The 15,357-nt window shown below is 41.3% G+C and overlaps 1 protein-coding gene across 2 annotated transcripts in view; it reads right to left on the minus strand.

Moving 5' to 3' along the window:
• The window catches only part of CDYL (chromodomain Y like), a 240,871-nt gene extending 226,005 nt beyond the window's left edge, over nt 1-14,866 (minus strand). Inside the window, exons 1-2 of one of the 2 annotated variants that reach the window (XM_045497546.1) lie at nt 14,733-14,866; nt 5,256-5,396 (exon numbers count right to left, since the gene is read on the minus strand). In XM_045497546.1, coding sequence (XP_045353502.1) covers nt 5,256-5,258 — 3 coding nt within the window. In that variant the 5' untranslated portion in view covers nt 5,259-5,396; nt 14,733-14,866. The remainder of the gene's footprint in view (nt 1-5,255; nt 5,397-14,732) is intronic. The other variant, XM_045497545.1, reaches the window with a different exon arrangement.
• Between the last annotated feature and the right edge of the window lie 491 nt (nt 14,867-15,357).

Here is a 15,357-nt window from a genome sequence, read left to right on the forward strand (position 1 = left end):
ACCCAGTCTTTGCTCTGCTCCATGGCTTGGGATGCTGACAGATGAGAACTTTATCAACAGGCTTCCTTCCTCTGCCTTCTAGTTGGATACAACCAAGGGGAGGCATCTTTGCAAAGCTGGAGAGTGGAAGGACACAGAGGTCTAGGCTCCCTTCCCCCTGGGTTGTGGTGAATTCAGGAGGACATCTCTCACTGAACAGTTGCCTTCTTCAGGTTCTGATAATCTACCTCTTCAGGTGCTAATGTCTCCCCACTGTTGCTAGCCCAGGATCCTGCCCAACATCTTGTTGGATTCCCTAACTCTTCCCGTACCTCCGTCAAAAACCTCTCTATGAAAGTCTCCTCAAATTAGTTTGGCCATGCCACCCAACTCTTGCCTGAACCCTGACCGACTGCTTTTCAGCACAGTGCTTTATACATACATACAGAGGCTTTTAAATTCAATGAAAAAGAATGGCTTGACCCTTCTGATATTTGCATTCAAATATTGCTTATTGTAGGGTGACCAGTTGTCCCTGTTTGTTTGGGTCTGAAGGGAGCTCCCAGGATGCAGGAATTTTAGTTTTGAAATTGGGACAGTTCTGGGCAAACCAGATGAATTGGTCACTGTAGCAATACGTTTTTAAAATTTGTAATTGGTTTAGAAAAGCATTATCTTATCTTTGAAAAGATTTCTATGATCATATTTAAGTTAAAGTTGTTTTACTAAATAGAGTATTCCCCACTAATGAGAAAATTTGTGTCTGAAATGATTCTTGTAAGGCACATCAGTGTAATGTGAGCAGAGGATGTGTTATTTTTTTTGCCTGTTCAAATCTGTTTACTCTCCAGAGGAAGTCACCCAAGGAACTAGTGAGACATCAGGGTGATGATGTATAAGTGCTTACTAAGAAGTTTTGAATGAATAGAGGGGCAAAGTACATCACAGTGAAAAAGAGCTGCTTGAATATGGTTTCTGATTTAAAAAACACTTTCGGGCATTTTAAATGACAGTTCTCAGTATCCCTGTCCTTCCAGTGTGCTGTTATCCTGAGAACGTAGGAAGATATTTGCATATTAGGAAGAACGTATTTTATTGCTTTGTGTAACTAATTCCATTTGTTGGTATATTTTAATTCCTAAGAGATCAGTTTGAAAAGAAAAGCAACAACCTCAAACAAAGCTAATATTTTAAGAAGAAATCTTTATTTACATGTTGGGATATAGTTGGGTCATATATTTTTTTCCCATCAGAAATGTGTTTATTAAATGACAATATTAACAGTGATCATACTGCTTTTGTAAATAGGCTGCCTGGGAGGAGGAAATTCAATAGAGTTAGAAATCCACCATGATCTGAATGCTTTTCAATTCAAGATATTATTTTCTGGTAGGAGAGCTTTTGACTATTCACTGTAGGAAGCCAGAATTGCAAATACGTATCCCTTTACTCCTGCCACTCACTCTCAATCTTCTTGATCTACTTCTGTTCCCCAAATCATTGTTCTCTTCTAAGAGCTGGACAAGTCATTTAAAACAAATTGGTAATATTGGCTGTGGTTTAAATTAGAATTTAGTAATTTACCTCAGGTGTGTTTGGAGAGCTCCCTTTGGTATTGTCTCTGAAATGGCTGTTGTCAACATTGTTTTCTGACTATAAACTTACTATAAGGAATGTGTGAAAGATATTGACCTAAGTGTATTAAATTTACCTCACTGCAATAAACATTTATTGAGTGCCTACTATGTGTAAGAGGATAATAGAAAATCAGACTTCATAAAAGGAGGGTATCACTTGAAACATCACACAGATGGAAAGAAAAAAAAACAGTAGTCACTCATTTGGGTTAAGTTTTAAAAAATTACATTCTGTATATTCATAGCTATTTTTAGACGAGTTTTCAAGATTGGATTCCTCTTTTCTTTTGTAACCTTGTGCAATTTGTAAGAGTTTAACTCCATGTTCATAAGTAACATTTTTTTTTCTTCAGAGAAATGTGAGAACATGAAATAAGATCCTAGAGTCCCACAGTAAATTTTCCATGGCCTCCGTGGCTTGCTTGTCCACAGATGTGCCTTGCAGGATTATTATGTGTTGCTCGTGGCTGAGAATGCAGTAGAATTTCAGTTTAATGGGCTTAGTAATAATTATTGGGTCACACTCCTGGGTTGCTGTTGCCATCCAAATGGACTGCAGAAATGAACACAGAGGTCAAAGAACTTGTGCCCCTGTTCAACACAGACAGGAGCATCTGGTCCAAATGTGAATTTTCTTTGGTGGCAGAGACCACTTTCTTTCTCTGTAATGGCAATAGGAAATGTGCTGGGGGAAATGACAAAAGATTGTCAGAATGGAAGTTTGGGTGACCATTCCAGTGAAGAAATTGTGCTGACAAAAACAGATCAAGAAAATCTCACATTGCAAGTGGGCAGATTATCTGATCATAACTTAAAATGCCTCATCCTGGCTAATAATGGTGTGTTTTGAGGTTTATCAGTCAAGGGTCAGCCCATAATAGTTCTTCTGCCTTTGTTGTCTTCATTATAGCTTCATTTCTTTGGCTCCAGACGTTATTTTCATGTTCATGAAAATGAGTCATTAAAAGCTGTAAAAAGTGAATATCTTATTGTTTAAAGCAATTAAGTAACAAACAGTCTGCTCAGGTCTTGTAAGAATGGGGTCAAGATAGGTGTATGGATGGGGAGGGAGGCCACCTGACGTGGGAGGAGTACTTAAAGCGGGGGCAAGATTCAGTCAAAGTTTAAACTGTTTGATGTTACATTTTGTCCAAGGACAATATGTATTAATACAGTTAAACATATCTTTTTTTTCTCCTTTTTTAAAAAATTTAAATTCAGGTTAGTTAACATATAGTGTAGTATTGGTTTCAGGAGTAGAACTTAGTGATTCATCACCTATATATAATTCCCAGTGCCCATCCCAACAAGTGCCCTGCTTAATGCTCATTACCAATTTAGCCCATCCCCCAGCCAACACCCCTCCAGCAACCCTCAGTTTGTTATCTGTATTTAAGAGCCTCTTATGATTTGCCTCTCTGTCTGTTTTTTATCTTATTTTTGCTTCCCTTTCCCTATGTTCATCTGTTTTGTTTCTTAAATTCCACCTATGAGTGAAATCATATATTTGTCTTTCTCTGACTGACTTATTTCGCTTAGCATAACACATATCTTTTGACCCTGAATTCCACTTTAAAAACGTTTATATTAAGAGGGGTGCCTGGGTGGCTCTGTCTGTTAAGTGTCCGGCCCTTGGTTTTGGCTTGGGTCATGATCTCATGGTTCATGAGTTTGAGCTCCCCCATTGGGCTCTGTACTGTTGGTGTGGAGCCTGCTTAGGATTCTCTCTCTCTCCCTTCCCTGCTTGCACTCTCTCTCTCTCTCAAAATAAATAAACTTAAAAATTTTTATATTAAGGAAAACCCAACAAAATACATGCACAAAGGTGTTTATCACAGTATCATTTAAAAGCAGTTAAAATTTTTTTTTAATGTTTATTTATTTTTGAGACAGAGAGAGACAAAGTATGAATAGGGGAGGAGTGGAGAGCGGGAGACACAGAATCTGAAGCAGGCTCCAGGCTCTGAGCTGTCAGCACAGAGCCCAACGCCGGGCTTGGAACTCAGGAGCCGTGAGATCATGACCTGAGCAGAATTCGGATGCCCAACTGACAGAGCCACCCAGGTGCCCCTAAAAGCAGTTTCAAAGTGAAAATAATTTGAGTGCTTATCAGTAAGGAGTTGGGATTCTCTGCAGGAATCCAAAGTGTTGATGTAGATGTGTATATCATGTAAGGCCATGGTGTGTTATTTAAAGAGAAAAAATACCAAAAAATATGTCTAACATCATCCAATTGTTTTTAAAAAAATACTTGAGTTAAAAAAAGAATCAATATATAGATATAAATTTGCATTAATTGCATTAATTACATAGAAAAGCTTAGTACTATAAAATATTTTTTCTGAATAGGTTATATGAATATGAAATATGAATGATTTTTTAAAATTTGTTTTATACTTTTAAAATAAAAAAATTGTACACGTATTACCTTAAAAATCAGAAAAACAACAAAAACAAACAAAAAACTTTTCATTTTAAGAACTGAAATACAACTTTGCCTAAGCAGAAGTCCCTAACTGTAGGTCCTGGGTGCCTCAGCTGTGGCAGGAAGTCTCTTTGCTAGGAAATTAAAACCCCCAGCTGCACGTGGGCTCTGGGAGCTGTAGCAGTAAAAGTATCCTAGTAGTCAAAACAGGAGTCAAACAGCTGAGAACACACTCTTTCAAACATGACTTTGGACCCTACTTCTCACCCACCTCTCTCTTCCTGGTTTCTGTCCCATGTCCTCACTGCCTGCTAATGCTTACATCTGAATGCCCCACTGATTTCAAACTCAACATTCCCCAAACTGACTTAGATCTCCACCAGGTCTTTTCTTATGGGATGTAATCTCTCCCTCATTTGACCTTCCATAGTTCTTTGTAGCCTCTGTTGGGGCACCTATCTCCTGCAACCTGTATCGTATTGATTTGAGCACTTGTCTTATTCCCCTTGCAGAACAAAAGCTCCTTGAGGCAGTGTTTTTGTCTTACTCCTGGCTGTCTACCCTGAGGCCCCTAGTTCCATGCTTTTCTGATGGGAGGCACCCAAAACCATGTACAGTAAATCAATGACAGGACGAACAGATGACTTCTGCAGGTTGCTAGCTCTCATGACATCTGGGCTTGCTTGTTATTTCTTAGCCATGTAGAAAACCACTTTCTCGTTCAATTTCATCCTGTCAAAAATCCAGGCATGCCTTAGTGAAGATAAGGCAGAACAAATTAATGCTGCCTTCTCTGATATTTATAAACACAGGGTATAGGATGTGCTATCATTTGACTTGGAGGAAGTAGAAAATGGAACCCAGCCAACTATTTCTTAGGTCATTAAAAGTTATTAAAGAAAGCAATAAGAGACATGAAAGTAACGATTGCAGTAAAGGGGAAGCTCTAGCTACAAAAAAATTAATTTAGAAAGGCCAGATAGAAGAAGATTCAGAGAATGGAAGGAGAATTCAAGAGAGGAGGAAAGGAGAATGCAAGAGAGAAGGAGTTGTCAGAACAGCTATGGAATGATAACTGTAGAATAACCAGAATGCTTCTGTTGAACAATTTCTGAACAGGTACCGGTACGATTACTAGTTTTAAATAAAAAGGGGTCCCTCTAAGAATTCTGCCCTACTGGATCAGAACAAATTCAGGTGCTGGAAGGTCTTACCATTGTTTCTCTTCAGAAATAACTTCCTAGTAGTATTCCCTGTATCTCCAGCTCTTATTTCTTCTTTTCCCCAGGCTGGTCTGTGTCCTGCCTGGAATGCCATAAAATTCTTCTGAGGTCTCTGCGTTCTCTGATCACCACCTGCAATTACAATCCCCACAAGAGGAATTTACTAAAGTAATTGGAAAATGAAGTCTCACAGCATTTAACTACTTTCCACAAGGTCCATATTGAATTTGAGAGTGAGCCAGCGTTTTGTGCTTGTGTGGTGGAAGCAATAAATATCATTAAGCACTGCATCAAAGTAGCAATGCATTTAAAACGATAAAGGATAAAAAACAATTTTCAAAATTGTCAAACTTGCTCTTCTCCATCTCAGTAGATGTCAATATCTTGCTTACTTGCAATGTATCATGAAGTATTGCAATATATTAAAGAGTTAGTAAGCCAAATGGCCTCATGTTCATCATGAGGGTGGGAAGACTGCCATTTGTGATCATGAACATTTGTGGGCATACACCTTAAGGACCAATTCAGTGTCTCTCTTTCCCTTTTGTAATAGGCTAGTGGACATAACAATGACAGTGAGATGGTCCTTGTCCTCAAGTGACCTTCAGCGTAGTAGGGAGACAAAGACATAGGTCTTATACAAAAGACGTCTTATACAAAAGGTCTGAAAACGAGGAAGTAAAGTGTGTTTGATGGAGAGTTGGAAATGATTCGTTGTGATGTAGAGAGAGCAAGAGCAAAGTCAGAGTCATGGAAAAGCATGTTGTGTTTTCAGAGCATGGAGTGGATTGGCATCCACTTGTGGCAGAAGGTTTATGGAAACACATAGTCAGAGATAGTTCTAGAAAGTCTATACTTTTAGGAATTGGTTTTTTAAAAAAATTTTTTTAATGAAACTCATTGTCAAATTGGTTTCCATACAACACCCAGTGCTCATCCCAACAGATGCCCTCCTCAATGCCCATCACCCACTTTCCCCTCCCTCCCACACCCCATCAACCCTCAGTTTATTCTCAGTCTTTAAGAGTCTCTTATGGTTTGCCTCCCTCCCTCTCTAACTTTTTTTTCCCCCTTCCCCTTCCCTTCCCCCATGGTCTTCTGTTAAGTTTCTCAGGATCCACATAGGAGTGAAAACATATGGTATCTGTCTTTCTCTGTATGACTTATTTCACTTGGCATAACACTCTCCAGTTCCATCCACGTTGCTATAAGAGGCCATATTTCATTCTTTCTCATTGCCAAGTAGTATTCCATTGTATATATAAACCACAATTTCTTTATCCATTCATCAGTTGATGGACATTTAGGCTCCTTCCATAATTTGGCTATTGTTGAGAGTGCTGCTATAAACATTGGGGTATAAGTGCCCCTATGTGTCAGCACTCCTGTATCCTGGTTTTGGATAAATAAAAAAAGCTGAGGTCATTCCCTGTGACTTTTAAGACACTCATCTTGAAAACGATTTTAACTCATGTCATATACAGCTGAGCAAAGCCCTAACTCAGGTAGTACATCAAGATCACTGTTGCCAACACAGGGAACTGGGAAAAATGAGGTTTCGCTAAACCAGTAAGAATGCTTAAGGAATTTGGTGGTAGTGAGCACTGGCCAACACTTCTGACGGGTACTGAGGTTTGGTGGGGAATGTCTGACTTGACTCTAATTGGGCTGATATCATCCCCCAACTAGTCCAACTGTCCTTACTGCGCTCCGTATGAATGGCAGCTGATCTTTTATGTCATAGTTTAATTTGAGATCAAATGTGCTTTTCTTGGAAGCTGCCTTTCTGCATTAAGTCAGGGAATGCTCAGCTTTCAGCAAAAGAAGCTGATAGCTGGGGAGTGTGACCCCTCCCTCTGGGCTGACCAGCAGCAATGAAGGGGTCCAGGTTGGTCTTTGGCCTCTTGAACCGTAATGATAATATATTTATTGAGAGCTTATTATATAGCAGGCTTTGCATTGTGCATTGCAGATGTATTCTCTAATCTTCACAACAGCTCTCTGAGCAAGATTCTATAATTCTTGCTTGGTGGATGAGGAATTACAATCTATACAAGTTAACTTCCTTGAAGTAATGCTGTTAGTGGTGAAGCTGGGACTTGAACCCAGGCACTCTGAGGCTCTTACTCTTATCTCTCTTCCACTGTCAAAACCTGATTTCAGAAAAGGCGTTAAAGACATTCTGCTGCCAGGTAAAGTATGTATGGAGAGGCAATATGGTGTAGGGGTTAGGGATATGGACCATGCAGTCAATCTGACATGAGTTTGTATACTGGCTCCATACCTTCCCTGTGTGAACAGACAGATGACCTAGCCCTCCAGCCTTCAGGGTTCACATCTGTAAGATGCTGCTAACAGCTGCACATACCTCATAGATTATCCTAACTGTGAAGTGAAATGATGTATACAACTCTCCTGGCACGTGTTGTGCTCTCAACAAATGTGAGCTGCTGTTTTTATCCACAAGAAGTCATGCATACATTGTCCACCACTTGGATGTTTTACCAATCAAATACTACTTAACCCAAAATAAATGAATTTAGTGGTAGAACTTTCTAAGAATCTGTACTCAATTATTAAGTAATCTGTACTCAACCGTTAAGTAATTATTAAGTAATAGGCAAATATCTACTCAATTATGAAAAGCTCAAATAATACAGATGACCAAGTGGCCTTTAATCACTCACACAGTGAAATCTGACTCTTCCTTAATTCTGTTGGGGGCCCCCCATGAAAGGGACAGAGGGGTTCTTCGTGAGCATCTGGAAGTGATGCCATGCAGGCCACCTTCTTGGGGGTAGCTTTCCCCCAGCTTTACTGATCAAGGAACCTTCTCTTGCTACTCCTATCAAAGCAGCTGGGGATCATGTATATAAGGAATGGAAGTGTCTGATAGGCAGAGAAGCACCAGATTTGGGGAGGCAGTTCCAGCCCTGCTCTGTCCCTAACTTGCTGTGTGATCCTTGCCCTCACTTCCTGACTATAAAATGGGGGCTTAAAGTTAGAGAATCATCAGCCCCATCTCCAGGGGCCATTTCCCTAGATGTCTTCGTGTGATAAATACAGAAATGATGAACCACCTCCACACTAACAGAGTTGCCCAGGGTCACATACCTAGTAAGAGACAGAGCTAAGACTAGAAAGAACCTCTCACCCCTAGTTCTCAGGTCCTGGATATCTGTAGTGAATGAGTGGTGAATGCTTTTCTTTCTTCTCTCATCCAGTTTCTCATCAACAGGAGCCATTTTGAGCTCTACAGTCCTCTGGCTCTACCAATCTCTCTCTCTCTCTCTCTCTCTCTCTCTCTCTCAGAGACTAGCAGAGTTGTCCCAGGCATGAATGAGTATATAAAGGAAGTAAAGCCTCTTTTTTCCCTGGATCGGGGGATCCCACTGTGATAGGACATAGTGCACCTTCAGCAGCTGTCCTGGTCATGAATGCCCTCACTCACGCGCTACTCACCCACGACCATCCTGGGTCTCTAATCAAAGCCATCAACTTCTGAGAATTGGGATGGCAGCCACCTGTGGGGACCCAACCCCCTCTGTCTTCTTCATTTCCTTTCTTACTCTATTTCTACCTTCACTTGAGACCCTGCCAACAGCCTTGCCCAGGAAGAAATTCAGAGGAATTTCTGGCATCTCTGCCACCCTCCTTCCCCTCCCCAGGAATGTAAATTACTTCAAAGTCTGCCAATGACTTGGGATAACACAGTTATTATTGCTCGAGTGCAGAATTCTGGTTCTCTCGCTGCCACATGTTCCTAGCCTGAAATCCTTCAGTTTGATGGCAGCAGGGTCTACTTCTAGTTAACTGTTGTCTTTTTTCTTTTCTTTTCTTTTCCCTTTCCTTTCATTTCCTTTCCCTTCCCCCCCTTTTTTTTTGAGAGAGAGAGAAAGAGAGAGAGAGAGAGAATGAGTGGGGGAGGGGCAGAGAGAGAGGGGGACAGAGGATCCAAAGCAGGCTCCAGGCTCTGTGCTGACAGCAGAGAGCCCAACATGGGGCTTGAACTCACAAACCATGAGATCATGACCTGAGCAGAAGTTGGACATTCAGCCAACTGAGCCACCCAGGAGCCCCTTAACTGTTGTTTTTTAATTTTCTCTGCCAGTAATAGCCTGCCCTCCTGTAGCCTCTGTTGAAGCCCCTCACCAGACAGCACAGATATATACCTCCCCCACCCACCCAGAAGACAAAGTCACATACACACAACAAATGATCATCAAGGAAGATTTTCAGAAAATAACCCTAGGGTCTGAATTACCCAGAGCGCTGTGGTACTGGGCTGTTCTCTGGGCTTGCCACCAAATACAGCAGGTAAATGACCTACCCCTGAGAAAGATGTAGCTTGTAAGGCAAAGTCAGAGAAGTAAGAAGGTTTTTTGCTCTCCATGAGGAGAAACTGAGGAGATTACAGTGTGATAGGACACAGGGCAGGAGGGAATGCAGGAGGAGAGAAAAAGGAACAGACAGTCGTGATTAAGCAACAATAACAGCTATGGGGCTCAGTAGACTTGAGTAACTTTTATTTGAGCTCTGACATTCACTAGGTGTGGGACCTCCAGTAAATCACTTTACCTTCCTGCTTCGTCATTTCCTTGTCTGCAACAGGAGAGGGTTGGGTTAAAGGGCCCCTTCTGGAGAAAGCATTCAATTAGCACACCATCTCTTCTTCACACTAGGGGCTTGGGTGGAGGGAGGAAGGTAGAGGACCTTTAGCTATGGTTCTTGCCCCTGTGAAGTTTGTGATCTTGTTGGGAAGACCAGTACGTGGACTCACGGGGGTGATAAATTCACTGTGTGGGATTATGTGTGGAATTGCAAGGCTTAAGTCAACCACAGGGATTTAGAAAAGGGACAGGAACTGAGGCTGGGATGCTTCTTGAAGGAGGCAAGACATGAGAAGGGCCTTGAAAGGTGACTAGAATGTAGGGACAGGAGGGGAGAAAGGCAGGGGAACCTGCGGAGTGGAGCCGAGGTGCCTGTAGGAAGAAGGAGCTGAATATAGTATGCAGACAGAGCCCGTTATGTAAGCCTTGAAAGCCATTAGATTTCTTCCTTTTTTTCTTTTTTAAGAATTTTTTTTTGAGAGAGAGTACAAGCGCGTGTGGTGGGGAGGGGCAAAGAGAAAGGGAGAGAGAATCCCAAGAAGGTTTTGCACTGTAAGCACAGAGCCTGATCTAGGGCTCCATCCCATGAACCATGAGATTGTGACCTGAACTGAAATCGAGTGGGACACTTAAACTACTGGGCCACTCAGGTGCCCCAAGACTTCTGTTTTTAAAAGAATTGTTTCTGGTATCAAAGGGTTAGAGGTAAATTTGATTAAATAAAGAGGGACGAAACAGGAAGTGGTTCTCAATCCTAGTGGCACATTGAAATATGAATACCTCAGCTCCTTCTCTAGAAATTCTGATTTATTTGGTCTGGGGAGAAAGTCAAAGGATAGCTCCTTCTTGTGTCTCCCTCTCTTCTTCTTTTTCTCCCTCCTTTCTCTCTCTCTTTCTCTCCTTCTCTTTCTGCAGTTATTTGGGTATGAGGTGATAAGGGCCTGAAATAAAATAGTAGCAATTGAAATGGAGAAGAAATTAAGATAAAGAGCACATTGTAGCACATTTATAACAGAATTCCATAAATTCTGAAGAATCTATCCCATTCAGACAATGTCCTCTAACTACAATGCAATTGTGGAATCAATATTTTTTAAGAGATAGCTAAAATAAAGTCCCACATGTCCAGAAACTAGGTGACATATGATTAAATGACACTTGGTTTTAAAAAATAGTTAGAACTAAATGAAACACTATATGATAGGATTTGTGTAACACAGCTAAAGCAATTCTTAAAGGCAAAGTTATAGCTTTAAATAAATATGCTGATGATTAAAAAAATAAATAAATAAAAGGGACGCCTGGGTGGCTCAGTCAGTTAAGTGCCTGACTTCGGCTCAGGTCATGATCTTGTGGTTTGTGGGTTCAAGCCCCACATCGGGTTCTGTGCTGACAGCTCAGAGCCGGGAGCCTGCTTTGGATTCTGTGTCTCCTTCTCTCTCTGCCCCTCCCCATCTCGTGCTCTGTCTCTCTCTGTCTCTCAAAAATGAATAAATGTTAAAAAAGTTAAAAAAAAATAATAAAAAAGATAAGAAAAAATAAATACGCTCATGAACAAGAATAGTTGAAAACAAATGAGTTACCACTTTATACCCATTAGGATTACTCTCATAAAAGCGAAATTACAAGTGTTGTGAAGATAATTATTAACTTTATTAATTATTAACTTTTTAAATTAAGGTATTATTTTTATGCAGTGAAATTTACCCAGTTTAGAAGTCAGAGTTTTTAAGGTCTCAAATGCCCAGATAAGGGATTTGGATGGCCAGAGCTCATATGGTGCAATAAAAAATTCAACAGACTTGTTGACATCGAATTATAGTTCCACCATTTGCCAACTCTATGATCTTAGACCAATTACTTGTGTCTCAGGACCTTATTTTCTCATCTTCAACCATGATAGGACTACATCTCCAGGAGAATATGAAAAGGGTATAGCGTACAAATAATGCTTGGCACATAATAAGGACGTAAGAGGTAATAGTTCATTTTCTGTTTTACTCATCAGAATCTTCAAGTGCATAGTCTCTGCACCCTTTTCAAGGTGGTTCTGATGTACAGCTAAAGTTTCAAATCATTGGTGTAGGCAGTGGGGGCCATGGCAGGCTTTGCTCGGGGCAGCGGCATGATTAAGGCTATACATTGGGAGGGTGAGTCTCAAGTGGCACCCACTGGGCCTAGAAGCCTGGGAAAATGTGGAAAGGCAGAGTGTGCAGAGCAGGTGGAAAATTTGATTCAGAGGAGATGGTGATGAGCTTGGTTTTAGTTAATGTTTGTTTATTCATCAATAAGCAAACACTGATTCAGGCCTACTTTGAGTGAGCCCTTGTATTTCATACATAGATAAATGCATCCTCACTTCCCTGACTCATCTCTTAAGGAACAATTCTTAGAAGGCTTTCTGTGACCTCTCTCTTCCTTGTCTTCTAGCTGACTCAGTGGTTATACTGGTAGCAGCATTTTAGGAAAGGTTAGGAGTTTTCAGTTGACTATGGAGTACAGAGCTCTCAACCACAGGTATTCCATTGGGGCTGGTAGGATAGTTCATGGCTTTACTCTTTCTTTTAGGATCTTCTACCACAGCAACTTCCTAATCTAGATGTCATTATTAATATAAATCCCTAGACTCAGGTGCTGATTCTTCCTCCTCCCCTCCTCCTCCTCCTCCTCTGCTTCCTCCTTCTCCCTCTTCTTCTTCCTCTTCTTCCTCTTATTTCTCTCCTTCCTCTCCTTCTTCTTCATCTTTGTCTTTGTCTTCTTCTTCTTTTTTATAACACTAGGAACTGCCAGGCAGAGTTGAATAAACAGGAAACCATGATATCATTCCTCTAGTGTGATTAGGTCGCTGTAACAATGGCCAGCAGAATGGGCTGCACAGTGTTCTTGCTCATGTTTCCTGGACAGTCAACTTCATGCGGCAAATACACATCACCACAGAGGACTTATGCTGGCCACCTAACTGTCACCAGACCTTAAAAGAAGGATCAGAATATCCTTTATATCTTGTTTTGTTCTCAATAGGCCTGCATATCCCTGTTTTGTCTTGACTTTAGGTACATGGTCCCATGATTGGGGGAATTAAACTAGGCGAGATGGTCAGAGAAGGGCCCAAGGAAGAGATTACTGATGGCACATTGTGAGGGAGAATGGAAGCTAACCCTGGCAGGGTTAGGAGTTGGAGATTGCAGGGTGGGTGGAGACAGTTCATCCTTATGAACAAAAGGCAGAGCATGGAACTGCTTAAAATGTAACTAGCACTTAAGAAGATGAGGCTGGAGAGATAGGTAAGGTATCTGGCTGGCATAAATTTTTAGGGCAGAGGCCCTAAGATCATTAGGACGATATTGAAAATTTTTTAAAGCAGGGAGGCAGATTTTCATTTTGAAAAGATCACATGACTGCTGTATAAAGACAAGATTAGTAAGGGCCAGAGTACTTTTGGGACTATTTCAGGTGAGAGGTGATGGTAGCTTGAGCTACACGATGTACTAGAAACAGAAATAAACCAAAGACTTAAGCAGCAGATAGTCCTTGGTGATGAAATAGAAATGATGATGTGAATCAATGGGAGTTAAGATTGACTGCCTGTAACGGGGTGACCATGGTGTCCTGTTGTCAATTCAACTCCATAGATCTAAAAGAAGATGCCTCATCTTTTCTCCATGTATCTCTATCTGGCTTGCTGTGGATGGAATGTTTGTTCCCCCCAAATTTATATTTTGAAATCTAACCCCCAATGGTATTAGGAGGGGAGGCCTTTGGGATGTGATTAGGTAATAAGGGTGGAGCCCTCATGAAAGGGATTGATGTCCTTCTAAATTTTTTTTTAATGTTTATTTATTTTTGAGACAGAGGGAGACAGAGTGTGAGTGGGGGAGGGGCAGAGAGAGGGAGACACAGAATCCAAAACAGGTGCCAGGCTCTGAGCTGTCAGCACAGAGCCTGACGCAGGTCTCAAACCCACACACTGTGAGATCATGACTTGAGCCAAAGTCGGACGCTTAACCCACTGAGCCACCCGACTGAGTTGCCCTGGGGTTGGCCCCCTTCTAAAGGAGACCCCAGAGAGCTTCCTCACCCCTTCTGCCATGTGAGGACACAGTGAGAAGACAGCTGTCTATGATCTAGGAAGTGATCTCTCTCCAGACACTGAATCTGTTGGTGCCTTGATCTTAGACTTCCCAGCCTTTAGAACTGTGAGATGTGTTTGCTGTGTAACCTACCCAGTCTGTGGTATTCTGTTATAGTAGCCCAAATGGTCTAAGGCATGGCCGGTATCTGTTAATGATACAATCGTTTTATTCATTTGATCTAAAATCTGGACATAATTTTGGACTTCTCCCTTTCTTTTATTCTCAAATCTATGGCTAGTTGTTATAAAGTCCAGAATTTTCTCCTTTTGAAATGTCTCTTTCATTTCTCTCTCTCTCTTTTTTTTTTTTTTTTTAATTCCAATTCAGTCCCTTATAAAATACCTGGCGTTTGGTGCCTACATTTTATCTCCCAATTCTGGTCTCCATCCTGAACACTGGGTCTCTTAAACATTGCTCTCACCATTCTGTTCCTTCCACAGAACCTTGCAGGGAGTTCACCTTTGGCCTGAAGTGAAAATCTGAGCACTTCGGTTTAAAATTCAAGGTTTTCTGCAGTCTGTCCCCAATCGATTTTGCCAGTCTCTACTTCCCTACAATAGTAGTTTTAAAACTCTTTTAAAGCTACTGAACCCTTTGTTCAGATGGAATCTTTTGTTTGAAAACATGGCAGCTCCATCTGAACAGCAGGTGAGTGGAAGTTTTGGTTGAAGCAGGAATGGGGAGTGACTTCCTCTCCCCTCCCATTGCTTCCTTTCCTTCCCTACCTGCTTTGTCCCCTGAGATGAGTCTGTTCAGAACATTGTTTAAAGTCCATAGCCCTCCGGGGTTGCTCTTAGGTAGAAATAGGTGTTGTCCTCAAGGAACGAGTGGGTCACTGAAGCCAACATATGTTTCCCTCTGCTGGGCCTCTAGTCTGCCTCTTCTGGGGTTGTTTCCTCATTGGGCAGGGACTCTGCCTCATAAAAGGCCCCTCTGTGATGTAATGTGAGCATCTTTACCACACCACTATAATGAGTACAAGAGTAATTTTAACTATACTGGACATACGGCCTCTTGTAACATCCTTTGAGAAACTGAGACCATCACAAGCACAGCCCTGTAAAAGCAGTTTTATAGAGACTGTCCCATGTGCTTCCCCACTCCCTTGGTCTGATTTAATTGAGAAAATATTATATCCAGAGCACTGCTTTCCCAACCTGTGGATGGGGCCCTGGAACTTGTGTTTATAAATAGTCTCCTGAGTTCAGAACCAGTAAAATGGGCACTGGGAACAGTGAAGGAGGATGGAGATTTTAAGCTGAATCTAGGGGGTGGTGATATTCAGTGATAATACTATGATAGTGCTCTATGTGGATATCATAATGTCCAATATATTTTTCTCATGAAGGA

This window comes from Leopardus geoffroyi, chromosome B2 (genome assembly GCF_018350155.1).
Source record: "Leopardus geoffroyi isolate Oge1 chromosome B2, O.geoffroyi_Oge1_pat1.0, whole genome shotgun sequence".
Taxonomy (NCBI): domain Eukaryota; kingdom Metazoa; phylum Chordata; class Mammalia; order Carnivora; family Felidae; genus Leopardus; species Leopardus geoffroyi.